This window comes from Scyliorhinus torazame, chromosome 16, assembly GCF_047496885.1.
Source record: "Scyliorhinus torazame isolate Kashiwa2021f chromosome 16, sScyTor2.1, whole genome shotgun sequence".
NCBI classification, from domain to species: domain Eukaryota; kingdom Metazoa; phylum Chordata; class Chondrichthyes; order Carcharhiniformes; family Scyliorhinidae; genus Scyliorhinus; species Scyliorhinus torazame.
The window spans coordinates 86723346-86736515 of NC_092722.1; the positions used below are offsets into that span (position 1 = coordinate 86723346).

At 51.3% G+C, this 13170-nt stretch overlaps 1 protein-coding gene across 1 annotated transcript in view; it reads left to right on the plus strand.

Moving 5' to 3' along the window:
* LOC140392927 (putative DBH-like monooxygenase protein 2) overlaps positions 1-13170 on the plus strand; it is a 108781-nt gene that overhangs the window by 38787 nt on the left and 56824 nt on the right. The window contains exon 6 of the mRNA XM_072478708.1: positions 9768-9870. Coding sequence (XP_072334809.1) covers positions 9768-9870 — 103 coding nt within the window. The remainder of the gene's footprint in view (positions 1-9767; positions 9871-13170) is intronic.

The window sequence follows — 13170 nt, forward strand, 5'->3', positions numbered from 1 at the left end:
CTCCCGCAAAAACGGACTTGTTAGCTCTTTTCAGGGCCCCAAAGGGCACTTTTTCGACGTTTCCCGGTGTGGGAAGGAGTTAATAACAGCTCCCCGTCAGTATATGGCTTTAACTAGGAGCGGGGCGACAAAAAAGGTGGTGGTGGACCAGAAGAAGGGAGGGAAGGACAAAATAGCGGCGGGCGGAGACCAGGCAGCGTGGAGGCAGTGGGCGGAGGAGCAACAGGAGGGTATCCAGCGCTGCCTCAGAGAGATTAAAAAGGACCTGCTAGAGCCGATGAAGGCTTCTATTGATAAGCTGCTGGAGACACAGACGGCCCAGGGAGTGGCGATCCGAGAGGCTCGACAAAAGATCTCTGACAATGAGAACGAGATCTTAGGCCTGGCGGTAAAGGTGGAGGCGCACGAGGCGCTCCACAAGAAATGGCAGGAGCGGTTTGAGGAGATGGAGAATCGGTCGAGGCAGAAGAATCTGCCGATTCTGGGCCTCCCGGAGGGGCCGGACGTGGGGGCCTATGTGGTCACCATGTTAAACTCGCTGATGGGAGCGGGGTCCTTGCAGGGGCCCCTGGAGCTGGAAGAGGCCAAAAGAGTATTGACGAGGAGGCCCAAGGCTAACGAGCCTCCGCGGGCGGTGCTGGTGCGGTTCCATCGGTTCGTCGATCGGGAGTGTGTGCTCAGGTGGGCCAAGAAGGAGAGGAGCAGCAGGTGGGAGAACGCGGAGGTTCGGATATATCAGGATTGGAGTGCGGAGGTGGCGAAGAGGAGGGCCGGGTACAATCGAGCAAAGGCGGTGCTGCACAGGAAGGGGGTGAAGTTTGGCATGTTGCAGGCGGCGCGACTGTGGGTTACCTACAAGGACCGGCACCATTACTTTGAGTCTCCGGAGGAGGCGTGGGCCTTTGTTCAGGCCGAGAAGCTGGACACAGACTGAGGGTCGGGATGGGCGATTGGGGACTGCGGTGGATATGTTATGCCTATTTTTGGTTCGGGGGGGAGGGGCCTTTGCATTGTTTGGGGTTTATTTTTCTCTGTGTTTTTCTCTTTCGGGTTGGGGAGGGAGGATGGGGCGGGTTGGGCACTGTTTTGGTTGGTGGCGGGGCCTGGTAGGTGGAGAGCACGGGCTTTTTTCCCGTGCCGAAGACTGGAGGGGGCGGGCCGGGGCATGGAAGCGAAGATTGTTTCCCGCGCTTAGAACGGAGGGGGAGAGCCTGTGAATGGGGAGTGGGAGAGGAGGGTGTGCCACACAATGGGAGGAGTCGAAGGAGAGGCGGGAGTGGCCGGGGTCAGCAGGAGTCAGCTGACTTGCGGAAGTGCAATGGGGGGAGTAAACCAGCTAGGTTGGGTCCTAACCGTGGGGGGCGGGGGGGGGGGGGTCGAGTTGCTGCTGCTAAGGTCAAGGAGCAGCTGGAGCGAGTGGGGGGGGGGGGGGGGGGTCGAGACGGGGGCATGCCGCTGTGGGGAACGGGCCGGGTGTGGGGTGCGGTCGCGTGCTGGCCGAGGAGGGGTCATGCTAGTCGGCGGGGGAGGGGGGCGGGTAGCCCCCTGATCCGGCTGATAACCTGGAATGTAAGGGGACTGAATGGGCCGGTTAAGCGGGCCTGCGTGTTCGCGCACCTGAAGGGGCTCAAGGCGGATGTGGTTATGCTTCAGGAGACACACCTGAAGATGGTAGACCAGGTAAGACTGAGCAAAGGGTGGGTAGGTCAGGTGTTTCATTCGGGGCTAGATGCCAAAAATCGAGGGGTGGCGATCTTGGTGGGAAAGAAGGTGTCATTCGAGGCGTCGATCATTGTGGCAGATAATGGCGGTAGGTACATAATGGTAAGTGGTAAGTTGCAGGGAGAGAGGGTGGTACTGGTCAATGTGTATGCTCTGAACTGGGACGATGCGGGTTTTATGCGGAGTATGTTGGGTCGGATCCCAGACTTGGAAGTGGGGGGCGTGATAATGGGGGGAGACTTTAACACGGTGTTGGATCCGGCACTGGATCGCTCCAGGTCTAGGACGGGTAGGAAGCCGGCGGCGGCTAGAGTGTTGAGGGGATTTATGGACCAAATGGGAGGGGTGGACCCTTGGAGATTTGCAATGCCGGGGGCTAGGGAATTTTCATTCTTCTCACGTGTCCATAAGGCTTATTCTCGAATCAACTTTTTCATTTTGAGTGGGGCGCTGATAGCGAGAGTAGAGGATATGGCAATAGCCATTTCGGACCACGGCCCGCATTGGGTGGACTTGGAGATGGGGGAGGAGAGGGACCAGCGCCCGCTGTGGCGCTTGGAGGTGGGGCTGTTGGCGGACGAGGAGGTGAGTGAGCGGGTCTGAGGAAGTATAGAGAGGTACTTGGGGACCAACGACAACGGGGAGGTCCGAGTGGGGATGGTATGGGAGGCACTGAAGGCGGTGGTGAGGGGAGAGCTGATCTCCATCAGGGCCCACAAGGAGCGGAGGGAGCGGGGGAAGAGGGAGAGGCTGGTGGGGGAGATGGTGAGGGTAGACAGGAGGTATATGGAAAAGTCTGAGGAAGGATTGTAGAGGAAGAGGCGCAATCTCCAGGCCGAATTCGACCTGGTGACCACCAGGAAGGCGGAGGTGCAGTGGAGGAAGGCCCAGGGGGCGGTCTACGAGTATGGGGAAAAGGCAATCCGGATGCTGGCGCATCAGCTTCGGAAGCGGGACGCAGCTAGGGAGATCAGGGGAGTTAAGGACAGGGGAGGGAGCGTGGTGCGGAGTGGGGTTGGCATCAATGGGGTCTTCAGGGACGTCGACGAGGAATTGTACCGATCCGAGCCCCCACGGGAGGAGGGAGGGATGGGCCGTTTCCTGGACCAACTGAGGTTTCCAAAGGTGGAAGAGGGACTGGTGGCGGGACTGGGGGCCCCGATTGGGCTGGAGGAGCTGATCAAAGGGATAGGAAGCATGCAGGCGGGAAAGGCACCGGGGCCGGACGGTTTCCCGGTCGAGTTCTATAAAAAATATATGGACCTGTTGGGCCCGCTGTTAGTTAGGACCTTTAATGAAGCAGGGGAGGGGGGGGCTTTACCCCCGACGATGTCCCGGGCACTGATCTCCTTGATCCTGGAGCGGGACAAGGATCCCCTGCAATGTGGGTCTTACAGACCGATTTCCTTGCTAAATGTAAATGCCAAGGTGCTGGCGAAGGTCTTAGCCACGAGGATTGAGGATTGTGTGCCGCAGATCATCCATGAAGACCAGATGGGGTTTGTGAAGGGGAGACAGTTGAACGCGAATGTGCGGAGGCTTTTGAACGTTATCATGATGCCGGCGAGGGATGGGGAGGCGGAGATAGTGGTGGCGATGGACGCTGAGAAAGCCTTCGATAGGGTAGAGTGGGGGTACCTGTGGGAGGCACTGAAGAGGTTCGGGTTTGGGGAGGGGTTTGTCAGGTGGGTTAGGCTCTTGTATGAGGTCCCGATGGCGAGTGTGGCCACAAATAGGAGGAGGTCCGAGTACTTTCGGTTGCACCGAGGGACGAGACAGGGGTCCCCCCTGTCCCCCCTGCTCTTCGCACTGGCGATTGAACCCCTGGCTATGGCACTGAGAGAGTCGAGGAACTGGAGGGGGTTGGTGCGGGGTGGGGAGGAGCATAGCGTGTCGCTTTATGCGGACGACCTGCTGCTGTATGTGGCGGACCCAGTGGGAGGAATGCCAGAGTTAATGAGGATCCTTAGGGAATTCGGGGACTTTTCGGGGTACAAGCTCACTATGGGGAAGAGCGAGCTGTTCGTAGTTCAGCTAGAGGACCAGGAGAGGGGGATTGGCGAGCTCCCACTAAAAAGGGCGGAGAGGAGCTTCAGATATTTGGGGGTCCAGGTGGCCAGGAGCTGGGAGGCCCTGCATAGGCTTAACTTTACAAGGCTGTTGGAGCAAATGGAAGAGTTCAAGAGGTGGGACACGTTGCCGCTGTCCCTGGCGGGTAGGGTGCAGTCAATCAAAATGACGGTGCTCCCAAGGTTTTTGTTCCTGTTCCAGTGCCTCACCGTGTTTATCCCAAAGGCTTTTTTCAGGCGGGTTAACAGGAGTATAATGGGGTTTGTGTGGGCGCGAGGGACTCCGAGGGTGAGAAGGGTGTTCGTGGAGCGGAGTAGAGATAGGGGGGGCTGGCGCTGCCCAACCTCTGTGGGTACTACTGGGCCGCCAATGCGACGATGGTGCGCAAGTGGGTGATGGAGGGGAGGGGGAGGGGGCTGCATGGAAGAGGCTGGAGACAGCGTCCTGTGTGGATACGAGTCTGGGGGCGCTGGCAACGGCTCCGCTGCCACTCCCTCCAAGGAGGTATACCATGAGCCCGGTGGTGGTGGCGGCACTCAAAATTTGGGGGCCGTGGAGGCAGCATAGGGGGGAAGTTAGGGCCTCGGAGTGGACCCCATTACGCGGGAACCACCGGTTCGCCCCAGGAAGAACAGGTGGAGGGTTTTCGGGGTGGCACAGGGCAGGGATACGAAAGTTGGGGGACCTGTTTGTGGACGGGAAGTTCGCGAGCTTGGGTGAGCTGGAGGAGAAGTACGGGCTCCCCCCCGGGGAACACCTTCAGGTACTTACAGGTAAGGGCGTTTGCCAGACGGCAAGTGGTGGAATTCCCGCGACTACTGCCACACACAATACAGGACAGGGTGCTCTCGGGGGGGGCGGGGGGGGGGGGGGGGGGGGGGGGTTGGAGTGGGGAAGATCTCGGACACTTACCAGGTGATGCAGGAGGAGGAGGAGGCCTCGGTGGTGGAGTTGAAAGGTAAGTGGGAGGAGGAGTTGGGAGAGGAGATCGAATAGGGGAAGTGGGCAGATGCCCTAGGGAGGGTGAACTCTTCCTCATCGTACTCTTCGGGAGGGTTTAAACTAATTTGGCAGGGGAATGGGAACCGGATTTGTAGTCCAGCAATTAAAGTAGCCGATATTCAGGACGCCAAAGCGTGTAATGAGGCAGTGGGGAAGGGAACACTGACAAAGGAGAGTACTTGCAGGCACGGAGAGGGGTTGAAGTGTGTATACTTCAACGCAAGAAGCATCAGGAATAAGGTGGGTGAACTTAAGGCATGGATCGGTACTTGGGACTGCGATGTGGTGGCCATCACGGAAACTTGGATAGAAGAGGGGCAGAAATGGTTGTTGGAGGTCCCTGGTTATAGATGTTTCAATAAGATTAGGGAGGGTGGTAAAAGAGGTGGGGGGGTGGCATTATTAATTAGAGATATATAACAGCTGCAGAAAGGCAGTTCGAGGAGTATCAGCCTACTGAGGTAGTATGGGTTGAAGTCAGAAATAGGAAAGGAGCAGTCACCTTGTTAGGAGTTTTCTATAGGCCCCCCAATAGTAGCAGAGATGTGGAGGAACAGATTGGGAAACAGATTTTGGAAAGGTGCAGAAGTCATAGGGTAGTAGTCATGGGCGACTTTAACTTCCCAAATATTGAGTGGAAACTCTTTAGATCAAATAGTTTGGATGGGGTGGTGTTTGTGCAGTGTGTCCAGGAAGCTTTTCTAACGCAGTATGTAGATTGTCCGACCAGAGGAGGGGCAATATTGGATTTAGTACTGGGTAATGAGCCAGGGCAAGTGATAGATTTGTTAGTGGGGGTGCATTTTGGAGATAGTGACCACAATTCTGTGACTTTCACTTTAGTAATGGAGAGGGATAGGTACGTGCAACAGGGCAAGGTTTACAATTGGGGGAAGGGTAAATACGATGTTGTCAGACAAGAATTGAAGTGCATAAGTTGGGAACATAGGCTGGCAGGGAAGGACACAAGTGAAATGTGGAACTTGTTCAAGGAACAGGTGCTACGTGTCCTTGATATGTATGTCCCTGTCAGACAGGGAAGAGATGGTCGAGTGAGGGAACCATGGTTGACAAGAGAGGTTGAATGTCTTGTTAAGAGGAAAATGGAGACTTATGTAAGGCTGAGGAAACAAGGTTCAGACAGGGCATTGGAGGGATACAAGATAGCCAGGAGGGAACTGTAGAAAGGGATTAGGAGAGCTAAGAGAGGGCATGAACAATCTTTGGCAGGTAGGATCAAGGAAAACCCCAAGGCCTTTTACACATATGTGAGAAATATGAGAATGACTAGAGCGAGGGTAGGTCCGATCAAGGACAGTAGCGGGAGATTGTGTATTGAGTCTGAAGAGATAGGAGAGGTCTTGAACGAGTACTTTTCTTCTGTATTTACAAATGAGAGGGGCAATATTGTTGGAGAGGACAGTGTGAAACAGATTGGTAAGCTCGAGGAAATACTTGTTAGGAAGGAAGATGTGTTGGGCATTTTGAAAAACTTGAGGATAGACAAGTCCCCCGGGCCTGACGGGATATATCCAAGGATTCTATGGGAAGCAAGAGATGAAATTGCAGAGCCGTTGGCAATGATCTTTTCGTCCTCACTGTCAACAGGGGTGGTACCAGGGGATTGGAGAGTGGTGAATGTCGTGCCCCTGTTCAAAAAAGGGACTAGGGATAACCCTGGGAATTACAGGCCAGTTAGTCTTACTTCGGTGGTAGGCAAAGTAATGGAAAGGGTACTGAAGGATAGGATTTCTGAGCATCTGGAAAGACACTGCTTGATTAGGGATAGTCAGCACGGATTTGTGAGGGGTAGGTCTTGCCTTACAAATCTTATTGAATTCTTTGAGGAGGTGACCAAGCATGTGGATGAAGGTAAAGCAGTGGATGTAGTGCACATGGATTTTAGTAAGGCATTTGATAAAGTTCCCCATGGTAGGCTTATGCAGAAAGTAAGGAGGCATGGGATAGTGGGAAATTTGGCCAGTTGGATAACGAACTGGCTAACCGATAGAAGTCAGAGAGTGGTGGTGGATGGCAAATATTCAGCCTGGATCCCAGTTACCAGTGGCGTACCGCAGGGATCAGTTCTGGGTCCTCTGCTGTTTGTGATTTTCATTAATGACTTGGATGAGGGAGTTGAAGGGTGGGTCAGTAAATTTGCAGACGATACGAAGATTGGTGGAGTTGTGGATAGTAAGGAGGGCTGTTGTCGGCTGCAAAGAGACATAGATAGGATGCAGAGCTGGGCTGAGAAGTGGCAGATGGAGTTTAACCCTGAAAAGTGTGAGGTTGTCCATTTTGGAAGGACAAATATGAATGCGGAATACAGGGTTAACGGTAGAGTTCTTGGCAATGTGGAGGAGCAGAGAGATCTTGGGGTCTATGTTCATACATCTTTGAAAGTTGCCACTCAAGTGGATAGAGCTGTGAAGAAGGCCTATGGTGTGCTCGCGTTCATTAACAGAGGGATTGAATTTAAGAGCCGTGAGGTGATGATGCAGCTGTACAAAACTTTGGTAAGGCCACATTTGGAGTACTGTGTACAGTTCTGGTCGCCTCATTTTAGGAAGGATGTGGAAGCTTTGGAAAAGGTGCAAAGAAGATTTACCAGGATGTTGCCTGGAATGGAGAGTAGGTCTTACGAGGAAAGGTTGACGGTGCTAGGCCTTTTCTCATTAGAACGGAGAAGGATGAGGGGCGACTTGATAGAGGTTTATAAGATGATCAGGGGAATAGATAGACAGTCAGAGACTTTTTCCCCGGGTGGAACAAACCATTACAAGGGGACATAAATTTAAGGTGAAAGGTGGAAGATATAGGAGGGATATCAGAGGTAGGTTCTTTACCCAGAGAGTAGTGGGGGCATGGAATGCACTGCCTGTGGAAGTAGTTGAGTCGGAAACATTAGGGACCTTCAAGCAGCTATTGGATAGGTACATGGATTACGGTTAAATGATATAGTGTAGATTTATTTGTTCTCAAGGGCAGCACGGTAGCATTGTGGATAGCACAATTGCTTCACAGCTCCAGGGTCCCAGGTTCGATTCCGGCTTGGGTCACTGTCTGTGCGGAGTCTGCATGTCCTCCCAGTGTCTGCGTGGGTTTCCTCCGGGTGCTCCGGTTTCCTCCCACAATCCAAAGATGTGCGGGTTAGGTGAATTGGCCAATGATAAATTGCCCTTAATGTCCAAATTGCCCTTGGTGTTGGGTGGAGGTGTTGAGTTTGGGTGGGGTGCGCTTTCCGGGGGCCGGTGCAGACTCGGGGGGCCGAATGGCCTCCTTCTGCACTGTAAATTCAATGATAATCTATGATTAATCTAGGACAAAGGTTCGGCACAACATCGTGGGCCGAAGGGCCTGTTCTGTGCTGTATTTTCTATATGTCTATATGTGCGCGACGCTCAGCCTCATACAGTTTAAGGTGCTGCACAGGGCACACATGACCGGGACAAGGATGAGCTGGTTCTTTGGGGGTGAGGGCAGGTGTGTTAGGTGCTCAGGGAGCCCAACAAATCACACCCATATGTTCTGGGCATGCCCAGCGCTGGAGGAATTTTGGAAGGGCGTAGCGAGGACGGTGTCGAGGGTGGTAGGATCCAGGGTCAGACCGGGCTGGGGGCTCGCAATATTTGGGGTGGCAGAGGAGCCGGGAGTGCAGGAGGCGAAAGAAGCTGGAATTCTGGCTTTTGCGTCCCTGGTAGCCCGGCGAAGGATTCTCCTTCAATGGAAAGATGCGAGGCCCCCAAGCGTGGAATCCTGGATCAGCGATATGGCAGAGTTCATTAAATTGGAGAGGGTGAAATTCGCCTTGAGAGGGCCGGTACAAGGGTTCTTTAGGCGGTGGCAACCGTTCTTAGACTTTCTGGCAGAACGATAGACATTGGTCAATGGCAGCAGCAGCTCGGGTGGGGGGGGGGGTTACTTTATTTTTGTTTATGTTATTTACACTGGAAGGGTCTGAGGGGGTGTATACACCTGTTGTGTTAAGTCGGGGTGTTAATGTTAATTTATTATTTAGGTACGGGGGGGAGGGGTTTGGGGGGTTGCTTTTTTCAGATTGTGTTTTGTACTTAACCCTGTTGGGTTCTTTTTTCTTTCTCATTTTGTTATTGATATTTTATGAAAACCTTTAATAAACATTTTTTTTTAAAAGGGTTCGGGTTAAGAGGATGTATTGGGTTAAGATTATGGTTAAGGTTAGTTTGAGTGTAAGGATTTGCGTTGGGGTTAGTGTTAGTGTTAGGGTTAGGGTTAGGGTTAGTGTTAGGGTTAGGGTTAGCGTTAGGGTTAGGGTTAAGATTATTATTCCGGTAAGGTTGGGTTAGGGTTAGGGTTAAGAGGATATATTGGGTTAAGATTATGGTTAAGGTTAGCTTGAGTGTAAGGATTTGTGTTGGGGTTAGTGTTAGGGTTAAGGGAATATGTTGGGTTAAGATTATGGTTATGGTAATGTTGAGTGTAAGGATTTGTGTTCAGGTTAGGTTGATCATAAGGATTAGAGGATAATGTTAGGATAAGTTAAGAGTTATGGTTACATTGAGTGAGGGCAGCAAGGTGGCGCAGTGGTTAGCACTGCTGCCTATATCGCTGAGGACCCGCGTTTGAATCCCGGCCCTGGGTCACTGTCCGTGTGGGGTTTGCACATTCTCCCCGTGTCTGCGTGGGTTTCACCCCCACAACCTAAAGATGTGCAGGATAGCTGTATTGGCCACGCTAAATTGCCCCTTCATTGGAAAAAATGAATTGAGCACTCTAAAAAAAAATTTTTAAGGTTAAAGGTAAGGTTGAGTGTAAGGATTTGGGTTAGGATTACGATTATGGTTCGGGGGTAAGATTGCCGGAAAGCTATCGGACACTGATTGAACCCATCCCACTACCCTGCACACTGGAACTCATGGTTATCACAATACTCTTCCAGATGTGTGGGTAGGTAAAATAACAGAGGATGTTCTCTTTCTTCCCTCACCCCGCAGACCCTAATCTACCCAGATGAAGCTGGTTTTCCCCTTGGAGGTCTGGAGGACAAGGCCTACTACATGTTGCAGATCCACTATGACAATCCCACACAGCAGGCAGGTAATTGCTGCAAAGTATTCCGGGCCAGTCTCTATGAAGGTGAGGCATGAGTGGGCCTTGGGGGGTCTGGGAAGGGGGCAACACCGTCAGTGTGCCCAGCTCCACAGCAGCTTCCTCGACCCTCTCGAAATCTCTTGGACAATTTAAGCTGGTTATGGACAAAGTAGACAAGTTGCAAAAAAAGGTTTTGGATTGGGTGGGGGAGGGGGCAGCACGGTGGCGCAGTGGTTATCACTGCTGCCTCATGGCTCAGAGGACCTGGGTTTGATCCCGGCCTCGGGTGACTGCCCGTGTGGAGTTTGCACATTCTCCCCGTGTTGCGTGGTTTTCACCCCCACAACCCAAAGATGTGCAGAGTAGGTGAATTGGACACGTTAAATTGCCCCTTAATTGGAAAAAAAGAATTGGGACTCTAAATTTATTATTTTTAAAAAGAAGAGCATTGGGGGCGTTCAAAAAGGAAATGGGGAGCATACAGGCCCAACTTGTTGCCTCTAGGATAAGGAAGGAGTAACAAGCTCAGAGAACCATGGATGACCAGAGATATTCAGGATATGATGAGAAGGAAAAGAGAGACTTTTAGCAAGTACAGGGGGGAGCAAATCAACGGAGGCATTAGTGGAGGACAGAAAGTGGAGGATGGAGTTTATGAAAGCAATTAGGAGAGCAAAGAGGAGATATGAGAAAGCTCTGGCTGGTAAAAGTATATCAATGGGAAGAGGATAACCAGGGAAAGAGTGGGGCCCATTAGGGATCAGGGGAGCAATCTGTGGGTGGAGCCAGAGGACATGGGTAGGGCGTTGATCCAAGAGAATGAGTATGTAGGTATGGGACTCAGAGAAAAAGACCTTGATGCTCATGAGCTGATTAACATAGGGAATGACAAGGTATTGGAAGCATTGGCGGGCTTAAAAATGTACAAATCTCCACGTCCGGATTAATTGTGTCCCAGGCTGCTGTGGGAGGCGAGGGAGGAGATTGCAGGGGCTCTGACACACATTTTTAATTCCTCTCTGCCCTCGGGGGAGGTGCCAGAGGTCTGGCGAATAGATAATGTGGTTTCAATATTTAAGAAAGGTTGTAGAGATAAGCCGGGGAACTGCAGACCAGTGAGTCTCATGTCAGTGGTAGTGAAACTATTGGGGGAAATCCTGAAAGGAGAGAATCTATCTCCATTTGGAGAGGCAAGGTTTGATCAGGGATAGTCAGCATGGCTTTGTCAGAGGGAGGTCATGCCTAACAGATTTGATTGAATTTTTTGAGCAGGTGTGTAGATGAGAGTAGTGCAGGTGATGTAGTTTACATGGATTTCAGCAACGCCTTTGACAAGGTCCCACATGGGAGCCTTTTAAACAAGGCAAATGCACATGGGGCACAGGGTAATTTAATAAGGTGGATTCAAAATTGGCTTAGTTGTAGGAGACGGAGGGTGATGACAGATGGCTGCTTTAGTGACTGGGAGCCTGTGTCCAGTGGCGTACCACAGGGATCTGTGCTGGGCCCCTATTATTAGTCATTTATATAAATGCCATAAGGAAGAAAGAACAAAGAAAAGTACAGCACAGGCACAGGCCCTCCAAGCCTGCACCGACCATGCCCCTCTATTTCCATTCTATTCATGTATTTGTCAAGATGTCCCTTAAATGTCACTATTGTATCTGCTAACACCACCTCCTCCGGCAGCAAGTTCCAGGCACCCACTACCCTCTGTGTAAAAATACTTCCCTCGCACATCTCCTCTAAACATTGCCCTTCACATCTTAAACCTACGTCCCCTAGTAATTGACTCTTCCACCCTAGGAAAAGGCTTCTGACTATCCACTCTGTCCATGCCCCTCATAATTTTGTAGACCTCTATCAGGTCGCCCCTCAGCCTCCGTGATTCCAGTGAGAACAAACCAAGTTTATCCAACCCCTCCTCACAGCTAATGCCCTCCATACCAGGCAACATCCTGGTAAACTTCTTCTGTACCCTCTCCAAATCCTCCTGGTAGTGTGGTGACCAAAATTGAACACAACATTCCAGGTGAGGCTTAGCTAAGGTTTTACACAGCTGCAGTCTGACTTGCCAATTTTTATGCTCAATGCCCCGGCCGTTGAAGGCAAGCATGCCGTATGCCTTCTTGATTACCTTATCCACCTGCGTTGCCAGTTTCAGTGACCTGTAGACCATACATCCTAGAGTTCTAAAGGAGCTAGCTGAAGAAATAGTGGAGGCGTTAGTTATGATCTTTCAAAAGTCACTGGAGTCAGGGAAAGTCCCAGAGGATTGGAAAATCGCTGTTGTAACCCCCCAGTTCAAGAAGGGAACAAGGAAAAAGATGGAAAATTATAGGCCAATTAGCCTAACCTCGGTTGTTGGCAAGATTCTAGAATCCATTGTTAAGGATGAGATTTCTAAATTCTTGGAAGTGCAGGGTCAGATTAGGACAAGTCAGCATGGATTTAGTAAGGGGAGGTCATGCCTGACAAACCTGTTAGAGCTCTTTGAAGAGATAACAAATAGGTTAGACCAAGGAGAGCCAATGGATGTTATTTATCTTGACTTCCAAAAGGCCTTTGATAAGGTGCCTCACGGGAGACTGCTGAGTAAAATAAGGGCCCATGGTATTCGAGGCAAGGTACTAACATGGGTTGACGATTGGCTGTCAGGCAGAAGGCAGAGAGTTGGGATAAAAGGTTCTTTTTCGGAATGGCAACCGGTGACGAGTGGTGTCCCGCAGGGTTCAGTGTTGGGGCCACAGCTGTTCTCTTTATATATTAACGATCTAGATGACGAGACTGGGGGCATTCTGGCTAAGTTTGCCGATGATACAAAGATAGGTGGAGGGGCAGGTAGTATGGAGGAGGTGGGGAGGCTGCAGAAAGATTTAGACAGTTTAGGAGAGTGGTCCAAGAAATGGCTGATGAAATTCAACGTGGGCAAGTGCGAGGTCTTGCACTTTGGAAAAAAGAATAGAGGCATGGACTATTTTCTAAACGGTGACAAAATTCATAATGCTGAAGTGCAAAGGGACTTGGGAGTCCTAGTCCAGGATTCTCTAAAGGTAAACTTGCAGGTTGAGTCTGTAATTAAGAAAGCAAATGCAATGTTGTCATTCATCTCAAGAGGCTTGGAATATAAAAGCAGGGATGTACTTCTGAAGCTTTATAAAGCATTAGTTAGGCCTCATTTAGAATACTGTGAGCAATTTTGGGCCCCACACCTCAGGAAGGACATACTGGCACTGGAGCGGGTCCAGCGGAGATTCACACGGATGATCCCAGGAATGGTAGGCCTAACATACGATGAACGTCTGA